We start from the raw sequence: 16,456 nt of genomic DNA, 5'->3' as shown, positions 1-16,456 counted from the left end.
AGTGGTAAAATGTTTCCTGTACATGGCATGTAAGTTTCAATATAACTTTATTATTATTAAATTGAGTCTTCTATGGAAGTTCTTAGTTTAGATCACTTTAAATAGGAATTTTGTTTTTAAAGAACCAGGTGTAGTCTCAGGCATGCTGGTATCAGAGGGGTTGACCAGAAGTAGATGAAAGATTTGTGAAGTCCATGTACAGAGATGCAGTCAATAAAGTGAGAGTTGACTGCATTTCTGTACATAGAAGTAAGTTCAGCAAGGAATTTAGTGTGTAAGTAGGTGCTCAACAAGACTCATTTTTCAGCTTCACTCCTATTTGTTATAGTTCTCCAAGTTATAACATGTAAATGGCCCAGTCTTTATGAGTGACTTAGAGAAGAAATTCAAAGTGTGGAAGATATTCGAGACATACAGCAAAGTGAGAGTCAGCAAGAAGAGCATGTGAGTATGTGTTCATCAAGACTCAGTTCTTAGTCCCCTCAAGTTCAATAAAGTCCCACAGACCACAATGGAGGAGTTTCAGATTGGCTAGAAGTTTCTTTATCCAGTTTGAAACTCCTCTGTTGTAGCCTGTAGGAATACGTTGAATGTGTGTAAACTATGGTGCCACAAAAAGTATAGTGGAATCGCAAACATGTTAACAGAGAAAGTAGATTTTGTGGTAGATGCACAGGAGCAATAAACACTAAGAGCATGTAGGAAGAAGATTTTCTTTGATGTCTGGAAGGCTCCCTAGAAATAGATGATAGCTTATGTTACACAGATAACATAATCAGTAATGGAGAAAGTTGTTCCAAAAGTATAATAGCTAGGAAATATCTCTGCTGACTTGGTTAGATTGCAAAGCAGACTGTCTGATAATTGGATTTGAACTCTGATGTTGTAAGGTAATAAGACATAGGCCATATTTGCAGTGTACTTGCAAAGACTAGGAAAAAATAAAGTAAGCATGTTCTATTGCAAGTATATTGCTAGTGTGCATGAACATCAGAGAACAAATGAGCAGAGAGAAAAATTGAATTTAAAACAAACCAGTCGTGGTGTGCAAGATAGAGGATTATGATCCTATTGATACATAATGTGTAAGGAGTATGACAGCTGTATATGTACCAAGAGCTCAAATTGACTATAACCAGCGGAAAAGAGAAACCAAGGAAGACTTGTGAAATGATAAATGATTTCAAGATGCTGTAGTTACACTCTGTTAATTACAGTGCGAAATAAAGGAAGGATTGTAATAAGAAACTGAAGCTTACCATGATTAAATCAATAGGGACTGGTATTAATAACCGAGTTTTAAATTTTTCATTGATGTACACCTTGACTAAGTAGATGATCACCATGACAACAATTGATAATAGAAGTTCTGGGTAGTTACATTTTGGGAGAAGTTTCGCAACTGCCACAATTGTCTGCAAATGTTGAGGAAAAGAATATGATTAAATGTATGCAGCTTATAAATAATTAATCTCACACATATTTTTATAAAGGTTTTACACAGACTATCTCACTTCTACAGCAATGTTACAACTGCAATAAAATGTTTAAATGCTACCTAGTTTCAGAGAAGCTGTGTTAATTAATGATACAATTTGACATGGCTATTGCATGTTGGGAGAAAAGTGTTATGGGTTAAAAGTGGGGAAATAATGATAGAGAGGAGGAACAAGGGAAGACTGGGTTTCATGGGTGATACTATGGAGGATTAAGACATTAAAACACAGGGAATAATGCTACATTTAAAACTCATCCAAATCTAACTGGTATAAAGAAATTAATATAAAAACAAGCACAATGAGAATAAATGAAATTGATATGATTGATGTGTGACTTCCTAACTTGGGTATTTTAACAGATAGAAAGAAGAAATCAACAAAGGATCACAGAAAAAGCTAACCAAAGACTTGTGAGTGGATTTGATAGATGAAAACTGAAAGAAGCCTGTTGTGCGTGTGCGTGTGTATGTGCATATGTATATAATTATATGTATGTGTGTGTATATATATATATATATATATATATATATATGTACTAGCAGAGATACCTGGCGTTGCTTGGGATTAAAATGGCATAGTTTTTTAATTGTTTCACTTGTTTCAGTCATGTGACTATGGCCATACTGGAGCATTGCCTTTAGTTGAAGAAATCGACCCCATGATTTATTCTTTGTATGCTTATTACTTCTATTGGTGTGTTTTGCCAAACAGCAAAATTTCAGGGATGTAAACACAACAACATATATATCTTGTGATGGTTGTGAATGAGCATCACTTTCATACAAAACAAAGTCGTCTATTTGCAGTCTTCCATAAAAGACATACCCAGCTGTGAGAAAGTATTACCTTTCATAGAAACAGGTGAGGGCATCATGCTGTGTAGATTTTCCTCCACAAATTCCATCTGACTCATGCATGGAAAAGTGGACATTAAAATGATAATGAGGATGATGATGGTGATAAGGTGGAATTTGAGAGAAATTTGACTGCTATTTTCAGCAGGTCAAGTGACCACACAAATAATCCTTTATTGGCTCAAGGAAGAAATATACAAATGTGACAAGAACAAAATTAGGTGGTATGTTGTTGTGCAACAGCAGATCACTTCTTATCAAAGTTCATAATAGCAATACCAAAAGAGGTCAAGTGGGGATATATCAAGTATGATGATGAAAAAATTTCTTTCCCTGTTTCTCAGTAAGAGCTTTTAAGGCAACAAATTGATCGAGTCATAAGAGCATTGGATAGAATACATCACAGTATTTGCTTTGGAATCTCAACAGCCTGAGTTCAAATCCCACCAAGGTCAACTTTGCCTTTCACCCTTTCAGAGTCAATGAAAATAGAATCAATACAGGGTGGTGAATTGGCAAAACTGTTAGAGGATCTCACATTGTAGTGTTTGCTTTGGTTATTTGCATTCTGATATCAATGCCTGCAATGCCAATGGTGTCAAGCTATACCAGCCCTAGTCAGTAGCCCACCCCTTGGATAAACACTGGCAGCATGGAGCAAGGTAACTTGTATGTCTACATACAAAGCATGTCTACACACAAAGCAGCAAGAATCAACATAATGCAGTATAAATGTACACACCTTTATCTTTTATCTTTTACTTGTTTCAGTCATTTGACTGCAGTCATGCTGGAGCACCGCCTTTAGTCAAGCAAATTGACCCCAGGACTTATTCTTTGGAAGCCTAGTACTTATTCTGTTGGTCTCTTTTGCCAAACTGCTAAGTTACAGGGATGTAAACACACCACCAACGGTTGTCAAGCGATGTTGGGGGGACAAATACAGACACAAACATATACACACACATACATACATACCTATATATATATATACACACACACACATATACCAACTGTAACATTGAATATTGAACATATGTATGTATATTGATTTATATTATTATGTATATGTATATATATATATGCATAGGAGTATGGGTATATGCACTCATATGTATGTGTATATTATATATTATGGGTATGTACCCACTCTTGTATGGGTGTACCTCCTCTGATATTCATATTTAATTTAGTTTGTATTTCATAATCTCTGAAGAGGCCTTGGGATATTCTTGTAAGTGTCTCATTTATAACTACATATTGACCTATCACATATGGCTAATATGAGCATAATGAGACACCCATATCTGCATGGCCGAAACAGCTGTAAGATGTAGTTTATATTTATATTTGTATTTATTTATATTCACTTATACATGCTGTACTTAATGTATCATATTACTCTTTCATATACATTGTTTTGTTCTATATTATTATGTTTGACCTTAATGTTCATATGTAGTGGTTTAATAAATTATGTGATTGGGTATTATCTGGTAGTTGATCATTGATTAAGATGTGTTTCTCCATTTTCTTATTTTGTATATATATATATATATATATATAAATATATATATAATAACAATTTAATAAATAAAATATATGCATACATACATACATATATGTACGTACCTACATCTATATGTATATATACATGCATATATATATATATATATATATATATATATATATATATATATATATATATATATATATATGAGTACAGGACACCACAAATAAACGTAGAACACAACGCGAAAGGAAAACATAAAAACAAACTAGGAAACGGACTTTTTTTTAACAACGAAAAAACAGAGTACAAGACAAACAATACAATACGTTTATTTGTGGTGTCTTGTACTCATATATATAAAAGGCGGCAAGCTGGCAGAATCGTTAGCACGCCAGGTGAAATGCTTATCGGTATTTCATCTGCCACTACGTTCTGAGTTCAAATTCCGCCGAGGTCGACTTTGCCTTTCATCCTTTAGGGGTCGATTAAATAAGTACCAGTTACATACTGGGGTCGATATAATCGACTTAATCTGTTTGTCTGTCATTGTTTGTCCTCTCTGTGTTTAGCCCCTTGTGGGTAGTAAAGAAAGACATATATATATATATATATATATATATATGCATGTATATATACATATAGATGTAGGTACGTACATATATGTATGTATGTATGCATATAATTTATTTATTAAATTGTTATTATATGACTGAGCGCCTCACGTCGTTTCGTTTCTTTCCTCCAAGTAAGTTTATATATATATATATATATATAGGTATGTATGTGTGTGTATATATTTGTGTGTCTGTATTTGTCCCCTGAACATATACACACACACACACACACACACACATATATATATATATATATACATATATACGACAGGCTTCTTTCAGTTTCCGTTTACCAAATCCACTCACAAGGCTTTGGTTGGCCCGAGGCTATAGTAGAAAACACTTGCCCAAGGTGCCACGGAACCATGTGGTTGGTAAGCAAGCTACTTACCACACGTCAACACCAACATCAAAATAAAAATCAAATGGAAATTGTAGTTAAGATACCCATGCCGGTGGCAGGTAAAACACCTTCCAAATGTGGCCGATGCCAGTGCCACCTGACTGGCGTCCATGTTGGTGACACATAAAAAGCACCAACCTATCATGGCCATTTGCCAGCCTCCTCTGGCTCCTGTGCTGGTGGCACATAAAAAGCACCCACTACACTCACAGAGTGGTTGGCGTTAGGAAGGGCATCCAGCTGTAGAAACACTGCCAAATCAGACTGGAGCCTGGTGCAGCCTCCTGGTTTCCCAGACCCTGGTCAAACCGTCCAACCCATGCTAGCATGGAAAACAGACGTTAAACGATAATGATGATGGTGATGATGATACATATGTGTGTGTGTGTGTGTCTGTCTGTCTTTGTCCCCTACTACTGCTTGATAACTTTTGTTATGCTTACATCCCTGTAACTTAGCAGTTTGGTTAAAGAGACCAATACAGTAAGTACCAGGCTCAAAAAAAAGTATTATGATGGTCAATTCATTCAACTAAAATCCTTTAAGGTGGCACCTCAGCATCGTAATAGTATAATGATTGAAACAAATAAAAAATAAGAGAAAAGAAAGATAGAATTTGGATGGAAAGGTTTTACTTTAAATTGCTGTAAAACAGGAAAAATCTATCACAGAACTAAGGGCAATCTCAGGTAGTATCAAAAGGGTTGAGATTTAGTTCTTTTAGAAAACAGCAGACATGCAACTCAGCTGTTTATTTTCTGATTCCTGAGATGCAATCTTACTTGACAACCATGAAACAATGGCTTAACACTGACCAATTCACAAACTGGTCACCTTTTAAAAATCACATCTTCCTTAGTTCCAGTCAAAGATACTAATTCTTCTCCACAGTGACAAATTTTCATTCTCTCTGCTCTTCTTAACTAATAGTCACTTCTCTGTATAGATATATTCTTTACAAGAAAACTTTCATGTCACTGACCAGTTCATAGGTTCTCTCTCTCTCTCTCTCTCTCTCTCTCTCTCTCTCTCTCTCTCTCTCTCTCTCTCTCTCTCTCTCTCTCTTCCTCCCTCCCTATCTCTCAGTCTCTGGCTCTTTTTCTCCTGCTCCCCCTCTGTCCCCAGCACTCTCTTCAACTCTCTATCTCTCCAGCTCTCTCCGTCTGTCTCTCACCCCAACTCTCTCTCCTTTTCTCTCTGGCTCTCTCCCTCTTCAGTTCTCTTTCACCTCACCTCTTTCACACTCTCTCTTTCTCTCCTCCTTTTTGGGTCTTCCTCTCTCTCTTTTCCTCTCTTACTCCAGTTCTTTTTCACCTCAACTCTCCCTCTCTCTTTCTCCTTCTCCCCCTCTCTATCTAACATCCAAAATATATTAAATAACTCTATTGTTGGTTTCTTTTATCTCTCTGCATTTGCATATCATGTCCTCTAATTTATGTCACAAAATATGTACACGTATCATTTAAAATATATGTATTTTTACAATTGGATTTGTGTTCTCTAGTTACAAACCTTTTGTGCTTATATGTAATGTGATATTCTCAGAAAACAAAACATTATCTGTTTTCAACTGTAAAGTAATGAAAAAAATTTCCCCTGCAGTTATTTAATCCTTGTGCTGATTTGTCTGCTCAATGATTATGGTGTATTTTAATCACATATCTGTAAACATGCTGGAACATTCCAATTTCTGCTGTGATGGATTTCTCAGAAACCTCTCTATCTTATACACTATGCACATAGATCAATGTTGTAGAATAAATAATTCATTTCAAATATGTTTGATATATTTGACCAGTAAATAGGTTATTTTTACTAGGGTTTGCCAAGGGGAAAATTTTTGCTTGAGGCAACAGGTGTTAAAACACCAACAAGTCATCTCAGGGCACCCAGTAGTAGACAGACAAATGCATTTCTAGCCATTTGGCTATCATAGGTAGTACTAGGGAAACAAACTTGGAATGACTTTGGAGATTACAGCTTCCTTATTGAAAATCAGTAGAATCTATCTACTGACTGCAAGAATTTTTTCATAGCAGACTGCAGTAAAAATGGCCTTTTCATGAGTCAAATATGTCACAAGCATATTTGAACTGGTTTGAAAGTTTGTTTATTCCACAATACTGTTTCATGTGATTATTATAGTTAAGCTTCATGACTGAGCTCAGGCAGTAGATTGTTTCTACTGGTTTTCTATATGGAAGGGTGTGTCTCTCTTGTAGTGGTCAAATAGCTAGAAATGCATTTACCAGCCTACAACAAGGCACTCTGAGATGACTGTCAGTGTTTTTAAGCCTGCTGCCTAAATTGAGAATTTTCTCCATGACAAACTGCAATAGAAATTGCCTTTTCGCATGTCAAATATATCACAAACATATTTGAATTGCTTTGAAAGTTTGCTCTATATCTTCCCTTTATTCACTGTTAAAGTCCTTTAGATCATCATTGTCATCATCATTGTCATCATCATTGTCATTGTCATCATCATTGTCATTGTCATCATAGGCACTACTGCTGCTGACATTGTCATCATCATCATTTAATTTCCAATCTTCCATGCTTGCATGGGGCAGATGGAGTTTATTGAGACAGAATTTCATTGGCCAGATACCCTTCCTGCATCCCTTTTCTGTCAAGGAGTCTTGCCTTGCAAGTTAGTTGGTGATTCTTACTAGAGTTGGTGCCACAATAAAAGTACCCAGTACACTCTGTAAAGTGGTTGATGTTAGGAGAGTATTCAGCCATAGAAACCTTGTCAAAAACAAACATTGGAGCCCTACACAGCCCACTGGCTTATGGACATCAAACAACAACATCACAGCTGCCACCATGTGGTTTTCGGTTCAGTCCCACAGTATGAGACCTTGGGCAAGTGTTTACTGCTATCACCCTTGACTATTTGTGTTTGAAAGACAAGACAAAATATGACCTTGTTTCAAAACAAGAGAGGTTTTGGTGACTGAAAAGCCATAGAAAATGTGCTTCAGTGTATTTCATCAGATCCAAGCAAGCATGTAAAAATGGGTATTAAAACAATGATGATGATGATGATAATGACCATATCTCAACTGATCTGTTTATCATTACCATCATTATAATGCATGGGTTAAACGGAATATGTTGAGGCAGATTTTCTATGTCTAGATGCCTTTTCTGTTACCAACCCTCATTCATTTCTGAGTAACATAATGCTTTCCCATGTCCAGATAAGTTTTCACAGAGAATTGGAAAGGAAGAATATTTTTTCATGATGGTGACATTTGTTTACAACTATTATGCAATGTCAAAGCAAGGAGACAGTCACAGACATACATAATACACACACACACACACACACACACACACACACACACACACACACACACACATATCATTTATAAAAACATAAGTAAAAAAAAATGAAGCACACTCTAAGTTACAGAGCAGTATATATATTGAAGTTAGATAAGGCCAGTTTATGGTATTACCTTAGGTTTCATATCCATAAAGGGTTTAGCTTTATGACGTATCATCAAATTCCCAAACCTGTTGGTTTAAGGCCTCTCTAGCAAGTGGTCTCTCTGGAAGAAGGAGGAAAAGACCCTGCTACTCAATATCAACAAAGTGGATCATATCCGTTCGGCTATCGATTACTGGTGACTCTGCCACCCTGTGGGTTCCAATAGGCCAGGAGGAATTTCCTGAAATGTAAGCATGATCTGAAGACCTCTGTCCTGGAGTTAAGGATGTTCCCTGGGTTGAGGGAGTCCTTTAGGATCCTCTTCCTTTCCACTATGCATAATTTACAGTACTTGGTCCTGCTTGTGTAGGGGCCTGGATTTTCTAGGATTCTCCATGATACTGTGTATGGAATCCTGTTGTCTATCAGCTTTCATACATGGCTGGTTAATGAAGTGATGTATCTCCTTTCCGGTATCTTGAAAGAGGATCCGTGGTTTGTGAGGTGTTGTTTGAATGAGTTCCCAGAACAGCCAATGTATCTCCATGGTCGGGTGTTCGCGGTGCTGTGTCTGTTGGTATTGATGTTCCTGCTGCTGCTGCTGCTGTTGTTGTTGTTGTTAAGCAACAAGATGGGTAAGGGTGATTAAGTGATGATTTAGGGCTTAGGGGTGGGAGACCCCAGACCTTGGAAAATACAAACTTTGGTCGTCTTGTTGTAGTTGAGGGCTCTTCGTTGACGCCCGACACCACTGGGAGGCGGCCCTCGAAGTCGCTGGAAATGGAGATCTCCAGGTCCAAATTCTTGAACGGCTGCTGTTACTGTTGGTACTGGTGGTGTTGGTGTTGACATCATTGGAGATGGCAGTGGTGTTGTTGCCGCTCCTGCTGGTAAAGGTGCTGTTGTTCTTATTATGGCCATTGTCATTGATGGAAGCACTGTCATTGCTGTTATAGATGTCAGTGGCGATGGCTCTGCTGCTATTTCCATTAGAGATACTGCTGTTGTTGTTATTGTTGTTATCACTGGTGTCGATACTGCTGCCACTGCTATTGGAGTTGTCGAGCCTGCTACTGTAGCCGTTAGGGAAGCTGTTGATGCTACTGCCGCTGTTAGGGTCAGGTAGTACCGCAGCTTCATTGACGACTCCTTTGGTTTTGCAGTAGCCCCTTACTGGGCACCTGTTGCAGTCCCTGCATGAACATCCTGCCTCCAATCATGGTCTGGGGGTGCTAACTAGAATACTCTTAATATTGGAGGTATAGCTAAAAGAGACCCTAAGGTTGTGCCTGTTAAAAATGTATCCATACCTATGTGAACTTGTGAAATGTTTATCTATTAACTTAAAGAATATCCTACCTACTGATGTTTTTATGTTAAGGGAGAAGCAGTGTGGGGGGACCAAGTGATATTTCTATAGCACTTCCTTCTATGGATGTTGAGGTCTGGAGATACATTGGCTGTTCTGGGAACTTGTTCAAACAAAGCCTCTCCAACCACAGATCCTCTTTCAGGATATCCGAAAGGTTTTGGGATCTGATGATATGCCATAAAGCTAAACCCTTTATAGATGTGAAACCTAAGGTAATCACATAAACCATCCTTATTTAACCTTAATATATATATATATACATATATACACACACACACAGGTGAGCACATAAGTGCAAAATAAGGTGGAAAAAAATAGTACTCAAATACCAAAGGTAGAATAATATGCTTTCATTAAAGCTGAAAAATTATCACAAGATAAGCTTGTGATAATTTTGGTGCTTTAATAAAAGTATATATATATATATATGGTGGGGTTCTTTCTATTTCTATCTACCAAATCCAGTCACAAGGCTTTGGTTAACCCAAGGCTGTTGTAGATGATACTTATACAATGTGTGTGTGTGTGTGGGTGGTATAATTTATATGGTGTGTGTGTGGTGTACAATTTATATGGTATAAAATGTATTAAAATATAAATGACCAAAGAAATATGGAATAAATGGTATGTCTAAATTAGAATAACTAGCTATCTCTTCCGAGAATAAAATGAGAATTTTATTTTACTTACCATTGGTACACTAAGCACTCCAGTGTAACGTTGCACTGTTAGTCCTAAGATGTACTTCAATTGACTGCTAATTATATATATAGCAACACCACAAGAAAATCCACTTACAAGAGAGTCGGACATCAGTCGAACAATAATACCCATGTTTAAAATACCCATTAATAACTAAAAAGAAAAAATTGAGGAAGATATTAGTCAACCAAAAATTAGTTGTATTCATTTCATTCACAATGCTTCCATACACCATATCACTCGATATATAAAAAACAATATCTTGGATTAGTGGAATACTTAATACTTAAGATCCTGTTGATTTCTAAGTCAAGTGGCCCAGTCCTGTAATTAATGCATCACAAAACAGAAACAAATGACAGAAGAATGGATTAAAATTTTCTCTCTAACTGAATGTAAACAAAGTTAGTATGATTCTTGTGCACTTCAAGATGGTTGACTGATGCAGTCTTATATAGTACTGTGTTGTAAAGGAAGTTATGAGTTTAGAACTAAAATGCAAAGTTCTGAGTTTTTTAGCATCTGTCCTTTTTATTCATACTACAAATTTCTTGGTAGCAAAAAGGGAGTAACACTAATTTTAATCTAGACTAGGAATTGGCAAATTCTTTATGTCCCCACTTCATGAATCTTTGTAAATTTCTAAAATGAAATTAAAAAGTATAATTAGTAATAAATTTCTTGAGTTAAAACAATAATTCCTTAATTTTTTTCTGTCATTAATTTAAAGAAATTTAATGAAATTAATAAAGAACAGTAAAAATTCAGTCATATAATTGGAATATTTAATGTGAAATATGTCATTGGATAATACTTGTTATTGCATTGATTTTAAGTGGAAATTAAGTTTTTAGCTCTAAATTACAGCGCACTTTTAGATTTATTCTATGTTGTCTCAATGTCATCATAAAAAGTGTGCACTTGTCCTTAATAGGCTTACCAATTGGCCAAGTTGGCACTTCATGTTTAGTAGGATATGCCAATGACAAGATATATATACTAAGGTGTTTTGAATTTTCATATTGTATTTCAGACAGACCTTTGTTAATTGAATCTTATTCATGTACAAAAAACAGTTCACTAATAATCCTGTATCCTTAATACCTGAAATCATTTCAAGTGTTTAAAGCCACATAGATCCCAGAGGTCAATACTGACTACTTTGCTGACCTCTGAAGACAGTGTAATATACACCTTGTCAGTTACAAGTCTTGTAATCCTACATTTGAATCACTTAGCTATTACATCTCACAAACATAAACTGTCTCCCCCAACTCCTTTAGGGATTAAAGAAAAATCTGATGCAAACATTAGTCAATGGGTGTATTTCTGTTCAGGGAACTTTCTTCAAATAAATCACAATAATAGGATCATTTCAATTGCCTACCTGAGTTATACCACTAATTAAAGTCACAGCCATAGCAAATTTTATCTTCTCAATCCCAACTTGGGATATCTTCTCTGGAGAGATTGTAATATTTTCTGGAAAGATCTCTGAAGTGGAGACATTAAATAGTCGTGGGCCCATAGATATGACAGAATCTTCATGAAGGCTGAACCGGTCATTTATTAGGGAACCAATCAACAAACTAACAACAACAATGGTACCTGGGAATCAAAGAAAAACTTGTGTAATAACAACAACAATGACAACAACAACAATAATAATATAATAAATGCTCATCAGCATTTCTTCCAAATCTTTATATTCTGAGTTCAAATCCCATCAAGGAGGTGGTAAGTTGATTACAATGATCCCAGTGAGTAACTGGTACTTATTTCAACAACACCAAAAGGATGAAAGGTAAAGTGAACTTCTTCAGCATAGTTTGAGCTCAGAATGCAAAGATGGATGAAATTCTGCTAAGCATTATGTCCTGCATGGTAACAATCATCACCTTAATAATAATTTTTTCTACCCTAGGCACAAGGCTTTGAAAATTTTTGGAGAAGGGGACCAGTCAATTATATCAGCCCCAGTGCGTAACTGATACTTATTTCATTGACTCCGAAAGGATGAAAGGCAAAGTTACCTCAGTGGAACATGAACTCAGAATGTAGCGACAGACGAAATACTGCTAAGCATTTTGCCCAGTGTGCCAACGATTCTGCCAGCTTGCTTTCTTCATCACCTTAACAATAATGATAATGATGGTAATACTACTTGACAGTACTTCAAATTTATTTAGAATCCTGTAAGAAATAAGAAAAGGAACAATGGAAGCTTTACAAATAGCAGAATATGGACAAAAATAAACACCCCAATCTATGGCTACCTTCCCTAACACCTTTTGTCTGTATATATCACTTATAGTATTGGATAGTTCTAGATCCTCCATTTTCACAACCTACACTTCACCTTTTCAACTCCATCCCTACCATTTTCTCTACCCTGTCACAAATCCATACACTCTCCACTGTTCCTTGTCTTACTCCCCTATTCTCTCCTCTTACTATCCATCTATCATCTTTCTGCCTAGGATCTATTTGTGGTGACAATTTCCAAGGTCACCCATTATATGATGGACACCAGCTCTAGTAATTAATAACTGATAAAATCCTCAACACCAGATTTAGAATTGTAAAATAGTAAATTCTAATAGATTTTATGATATTGTGATATATATTTTTATATTTGAAGAAGAAGAAGAAGAAGAAGAAGAAGAAGGAGGAGGAGGAGGAGAACCCACCCACCCATCATCATCATCATCATCCTCATTCCAATTTCCATGTTGGCATGGGTTGAACAATTTGACAGGACCTGAGGAGTCAGAGAACTGTTATGCACCAATGTCTACTTTGGTGCAGTTTCTATGGCTGGATGCCTTTCCTAATGCCAACCACTTAACAATATGTACTGGGTGCACCCTTGTGAGTAATAAAGAAACAAATATATACTGGGTGCATTTTTCACACTACCAGTACTAGTGATGCTGCCATACAGTTTGGAAGACAATGAGCTTTGAGGGGGCAACTTTATGCTTGGAGTATGAGAGAAGGGGCCAGAGAAGAACAAGTTTCTTTTGTTTTTTATTTTAAAAGAGAGGGTAGTAGTGATTGAGTGGATCTGGAAAGCAGTAAAAAAATAATGGTGATGAGCTGTTGGGATAACTTCAAGGTATGAGGTGGAATTGAAAAACAGACATAAAAAAGGAAACAAATGTGGTCAGTAGCTTCTTTACTAACCACATGGTTCCAGATTCAGTCCCATTGCATGGCACCTTGGGCAAGTGTCTTCTACTATAGCCTGCGGCTAACCAAAACCTTGTGAGTGGATTTGGTAGATGGGAAACTGAAAGAAAGCCATCGTGTATATATATATATATATATATATATATATACACACACACACACACATACATATATGTGTGTGTGTGCGTGTTTGTGTGTGTCTGTGCTTGTCCCCGCACAATCGCTTGATAACTGATGTTGGTGTGCTTATGTCTCCATAACTTAGCAGTTCGGCAAAAGAGACCAATAGAATAAGTACTAGGCTTACAAAGATTTGTTTGACTAAAGGCGGTGCTCCAGCATGGTCATAGTCAAATGACTGAAACAAATAAAAGAGTAAAATGGGTAAACAAACAAACCATGGCTGGTGTTTAGTTGCAACAGTAACATGTATTGCATTGCTTAATGTATTATTATTGATATCAAAGAGAGAAAGAAAGAAAGAGAGAGAGAGAGAGAGAGAGAAAAAGAGAGAGGGGTGTAATATGCAGATGGGGATTAACTTACCCATAGAAAGATGTTTGGATGTTCCAAGGATAGCATATAAAATAACAGGGAAAAAGCCCATGTAGAGTCCAATGACTGGTGGAAGATTTGAGAGCATTGCATATGCCATACCTGAGGTGTACAAAATAATGGTAACTGTTAAAATTTGTAGTGATCTTAATTAAGACAAGGGTGGTACATAAACCAACAGACATGTCTAGCTTCAGGCTACTTTAATGCCCTCAAACACTACAGTCATAAAACTGATACTACACTATTACAACAACAACAACATAATACTGACACAATGGTTACAATATTGAAACAACACTGAAATGAAACTGTCACAACACTGACATAATAATTACAATATTGAAACTACACTGTCACAGTATTACAACGGTGAAACAACACTGTCACAACATTGAAACAGTGGTTATAATATTGAAACTGCACTGTTACAATACTGATACTACACTGTCACAGTATTACAACAGTGAAACAACACTGTCACAACACTGAAACAGTGGTTACAATATTGAAACTACACTGTCACAACACTGACACTACACTATCACAACATCAATCTCTGTCACAACAATGGCACAGTGGTCACAATATTGACAATACATTCCAACAACATTGTTGCTACTATACTGTTACAAAGCTGGTACTAAACTGTTACAGCACTAATACTACATCACAAATGGGCACACGATCAAAATTATATTATCACATCAATTGATAATATGTAGTCACAACACTGACATTATACTGTTAAATGACACATTAATCTGTCACAACAGTAACACTGCACTGTTACAACACTATCTCAACATTGACAAAATGTTATTAGAACATTTATACCACACTAGCACAACACTTATACAACACTGTCACAACAATGGCATTAAAATATTACAATATTGACATTACACTGTTATATGACACACTATGCTGTCACAAATACATGCACACTTAAACACACTCTTGTGCATAAAAATGCACTAATTTGCATGTAAGAGTGCACAGTTACACACACTCTTGCATGCACACACATGTATACAAATATACAACACATGCACACATAAATGCACTTATTGACACAAACACACACATCCACATTTGTACACACATATATACACATGCATGCACACATGTACACACAGATATATAAACACATACACATAAATATGCAGTCTCTCTCTCACATGCTCACACACACACACACACACACACACACACACACACTCATGGCTACTGACCTTGAGGTAACTGCATGAAGCCAACAGTAATTCCCGAAATGAAATCACCAAGGATGAACGCTTTTAGTTGGTAAGTTTGAATGACATTAATGATAGGGAACATCCCCAAAAGATCCCTTTTACTGCACTTCATTTTATTCCTGAGGTAGAGACCCAACCTAGCATGCCACCTAGGTGGTGTAATCTCTTTTTGAAATGTTTTAATGAATTCATCTGTCTTATATACTGGGCGCTTTATGTTAATGAAACATCTGTCTGATGAGTCTGTCATTTGGCGTTGAGTAGCTGGTGAAGGATTAAGGCCACACTGTTCGGCTACCTTGTAGATACCTGAAAACAAAATAAAAAAACCAAAAAGAACTTGATATATAGTTGAATATGTGTGAAACTGAAATATTGCTGGGGCAGTCTACATCAAACTAGCACTGTTATTAAATCTAGTTATAAATGTTTAGAATACGAAAGATTTAAATCTTTTTGTTTTTTTTAATACCAACCTGTTGGAAACAAATCTGGTTTTTTGATGCAAACTCATTTTTTAAAAATTATCTTATTTAAAACTTTACATCAAAATTTCATGTTAATTTATGTTCCAAACACCAGCTTGATAATGTCAAAGTTATTTTAATAAGTGGTGTATTATTTTCAAACTTTATTGAAACAAAGACTGTGTATTACAACAAAATTATGATAACGAATGAGTTAAGGGCAGGTATTGAGTGAGCTGTAGAAAAATGAAATGGTGTTTCTGACACTTGAATCAGTAAGGAGATGTGTTGTTTAGCCATAAGTCAGTTCTGATAAAGCAGATACGTAAAAGGATGTTCCATCTGTGACCATCATCGCTTTCTAGGAATACATTATTCAATGTGTCCTTCCTTTTTTTTTAAGATAGTAAGGTGTGATTTGAGGGAAATCAGGCTGCTGTTTCTAGCCAGTTGAATGACATAGTAAAGGTCTGCTCAAACACTAACAACAGCAACAATAGTGTCTGCAATATTTTTAACTGCCAGTAATGATGATGATGTCCATGTTGTTGATTAACAGCTCAGTTTAATTGTTGAATTCTTCTTCCCTA

At 36.2% G+C, this 16,456-nt stretch overlaps 1 protein-coding gene across 3 annotated transcripts in view; it reads right to left on the bottom strand.

The window, feature by feature from the left end:
- Positions 1–16,456, bottom strand: part of LOC115214333 (pendrin) — an 86,892-nt gene that overhangs the window by 37,840 nt on the left and 32,596 nt on the right. For all 3 annotated transcript variants that reach the window (XM_029783517.2, XM_029783516.2, XM_036504677.1), the window contains exons 2-6: positions 15,379–15,708; positions 14,135–14,245; positions 11,784–12,004; positions 10,385–10,549; positions 1,260–1,415 (exon numbers count right to left, since the gene is read on the bottom strand). In XM_029783517.2, the coding sequence (XP_029639377.1) occupies positions 1,260–1,415; positions 10,385–10,549; positions 11,784–12,004; positions 14,135–14,245; positions 15,379–15,649 (924 nt within the window). In that variant the 5' untranslated portion in view covers positions 15,650–15,708. The remainder of the gene's footprint in view (positions 1–1,259; positions 1,416–10,384; positions 10,550–11,783; positions 12,005–14,134; positions 14,246–15,378; positions 15,709–16,456) is intronic.

This window comes from Octopus sinensis, linkage group LG7 (assembly GCF_006345805.1).
Source record: "Octopus sinensis linkage group LG7, ASM634580v1, whole genome shotgun sequence".
Classification (NCBI taxonomy): domain Eukaryota; kingdom Metazoa; phylum Mollusca; class Cephalopoda; order Octopoda; family Octopodidae; genus Octopus; species Octopus sinensis.
Note: the sequence above shows the minus strand (reverse complement) of the source record. Positions and strands in the feature narration are given on the sequence as shown.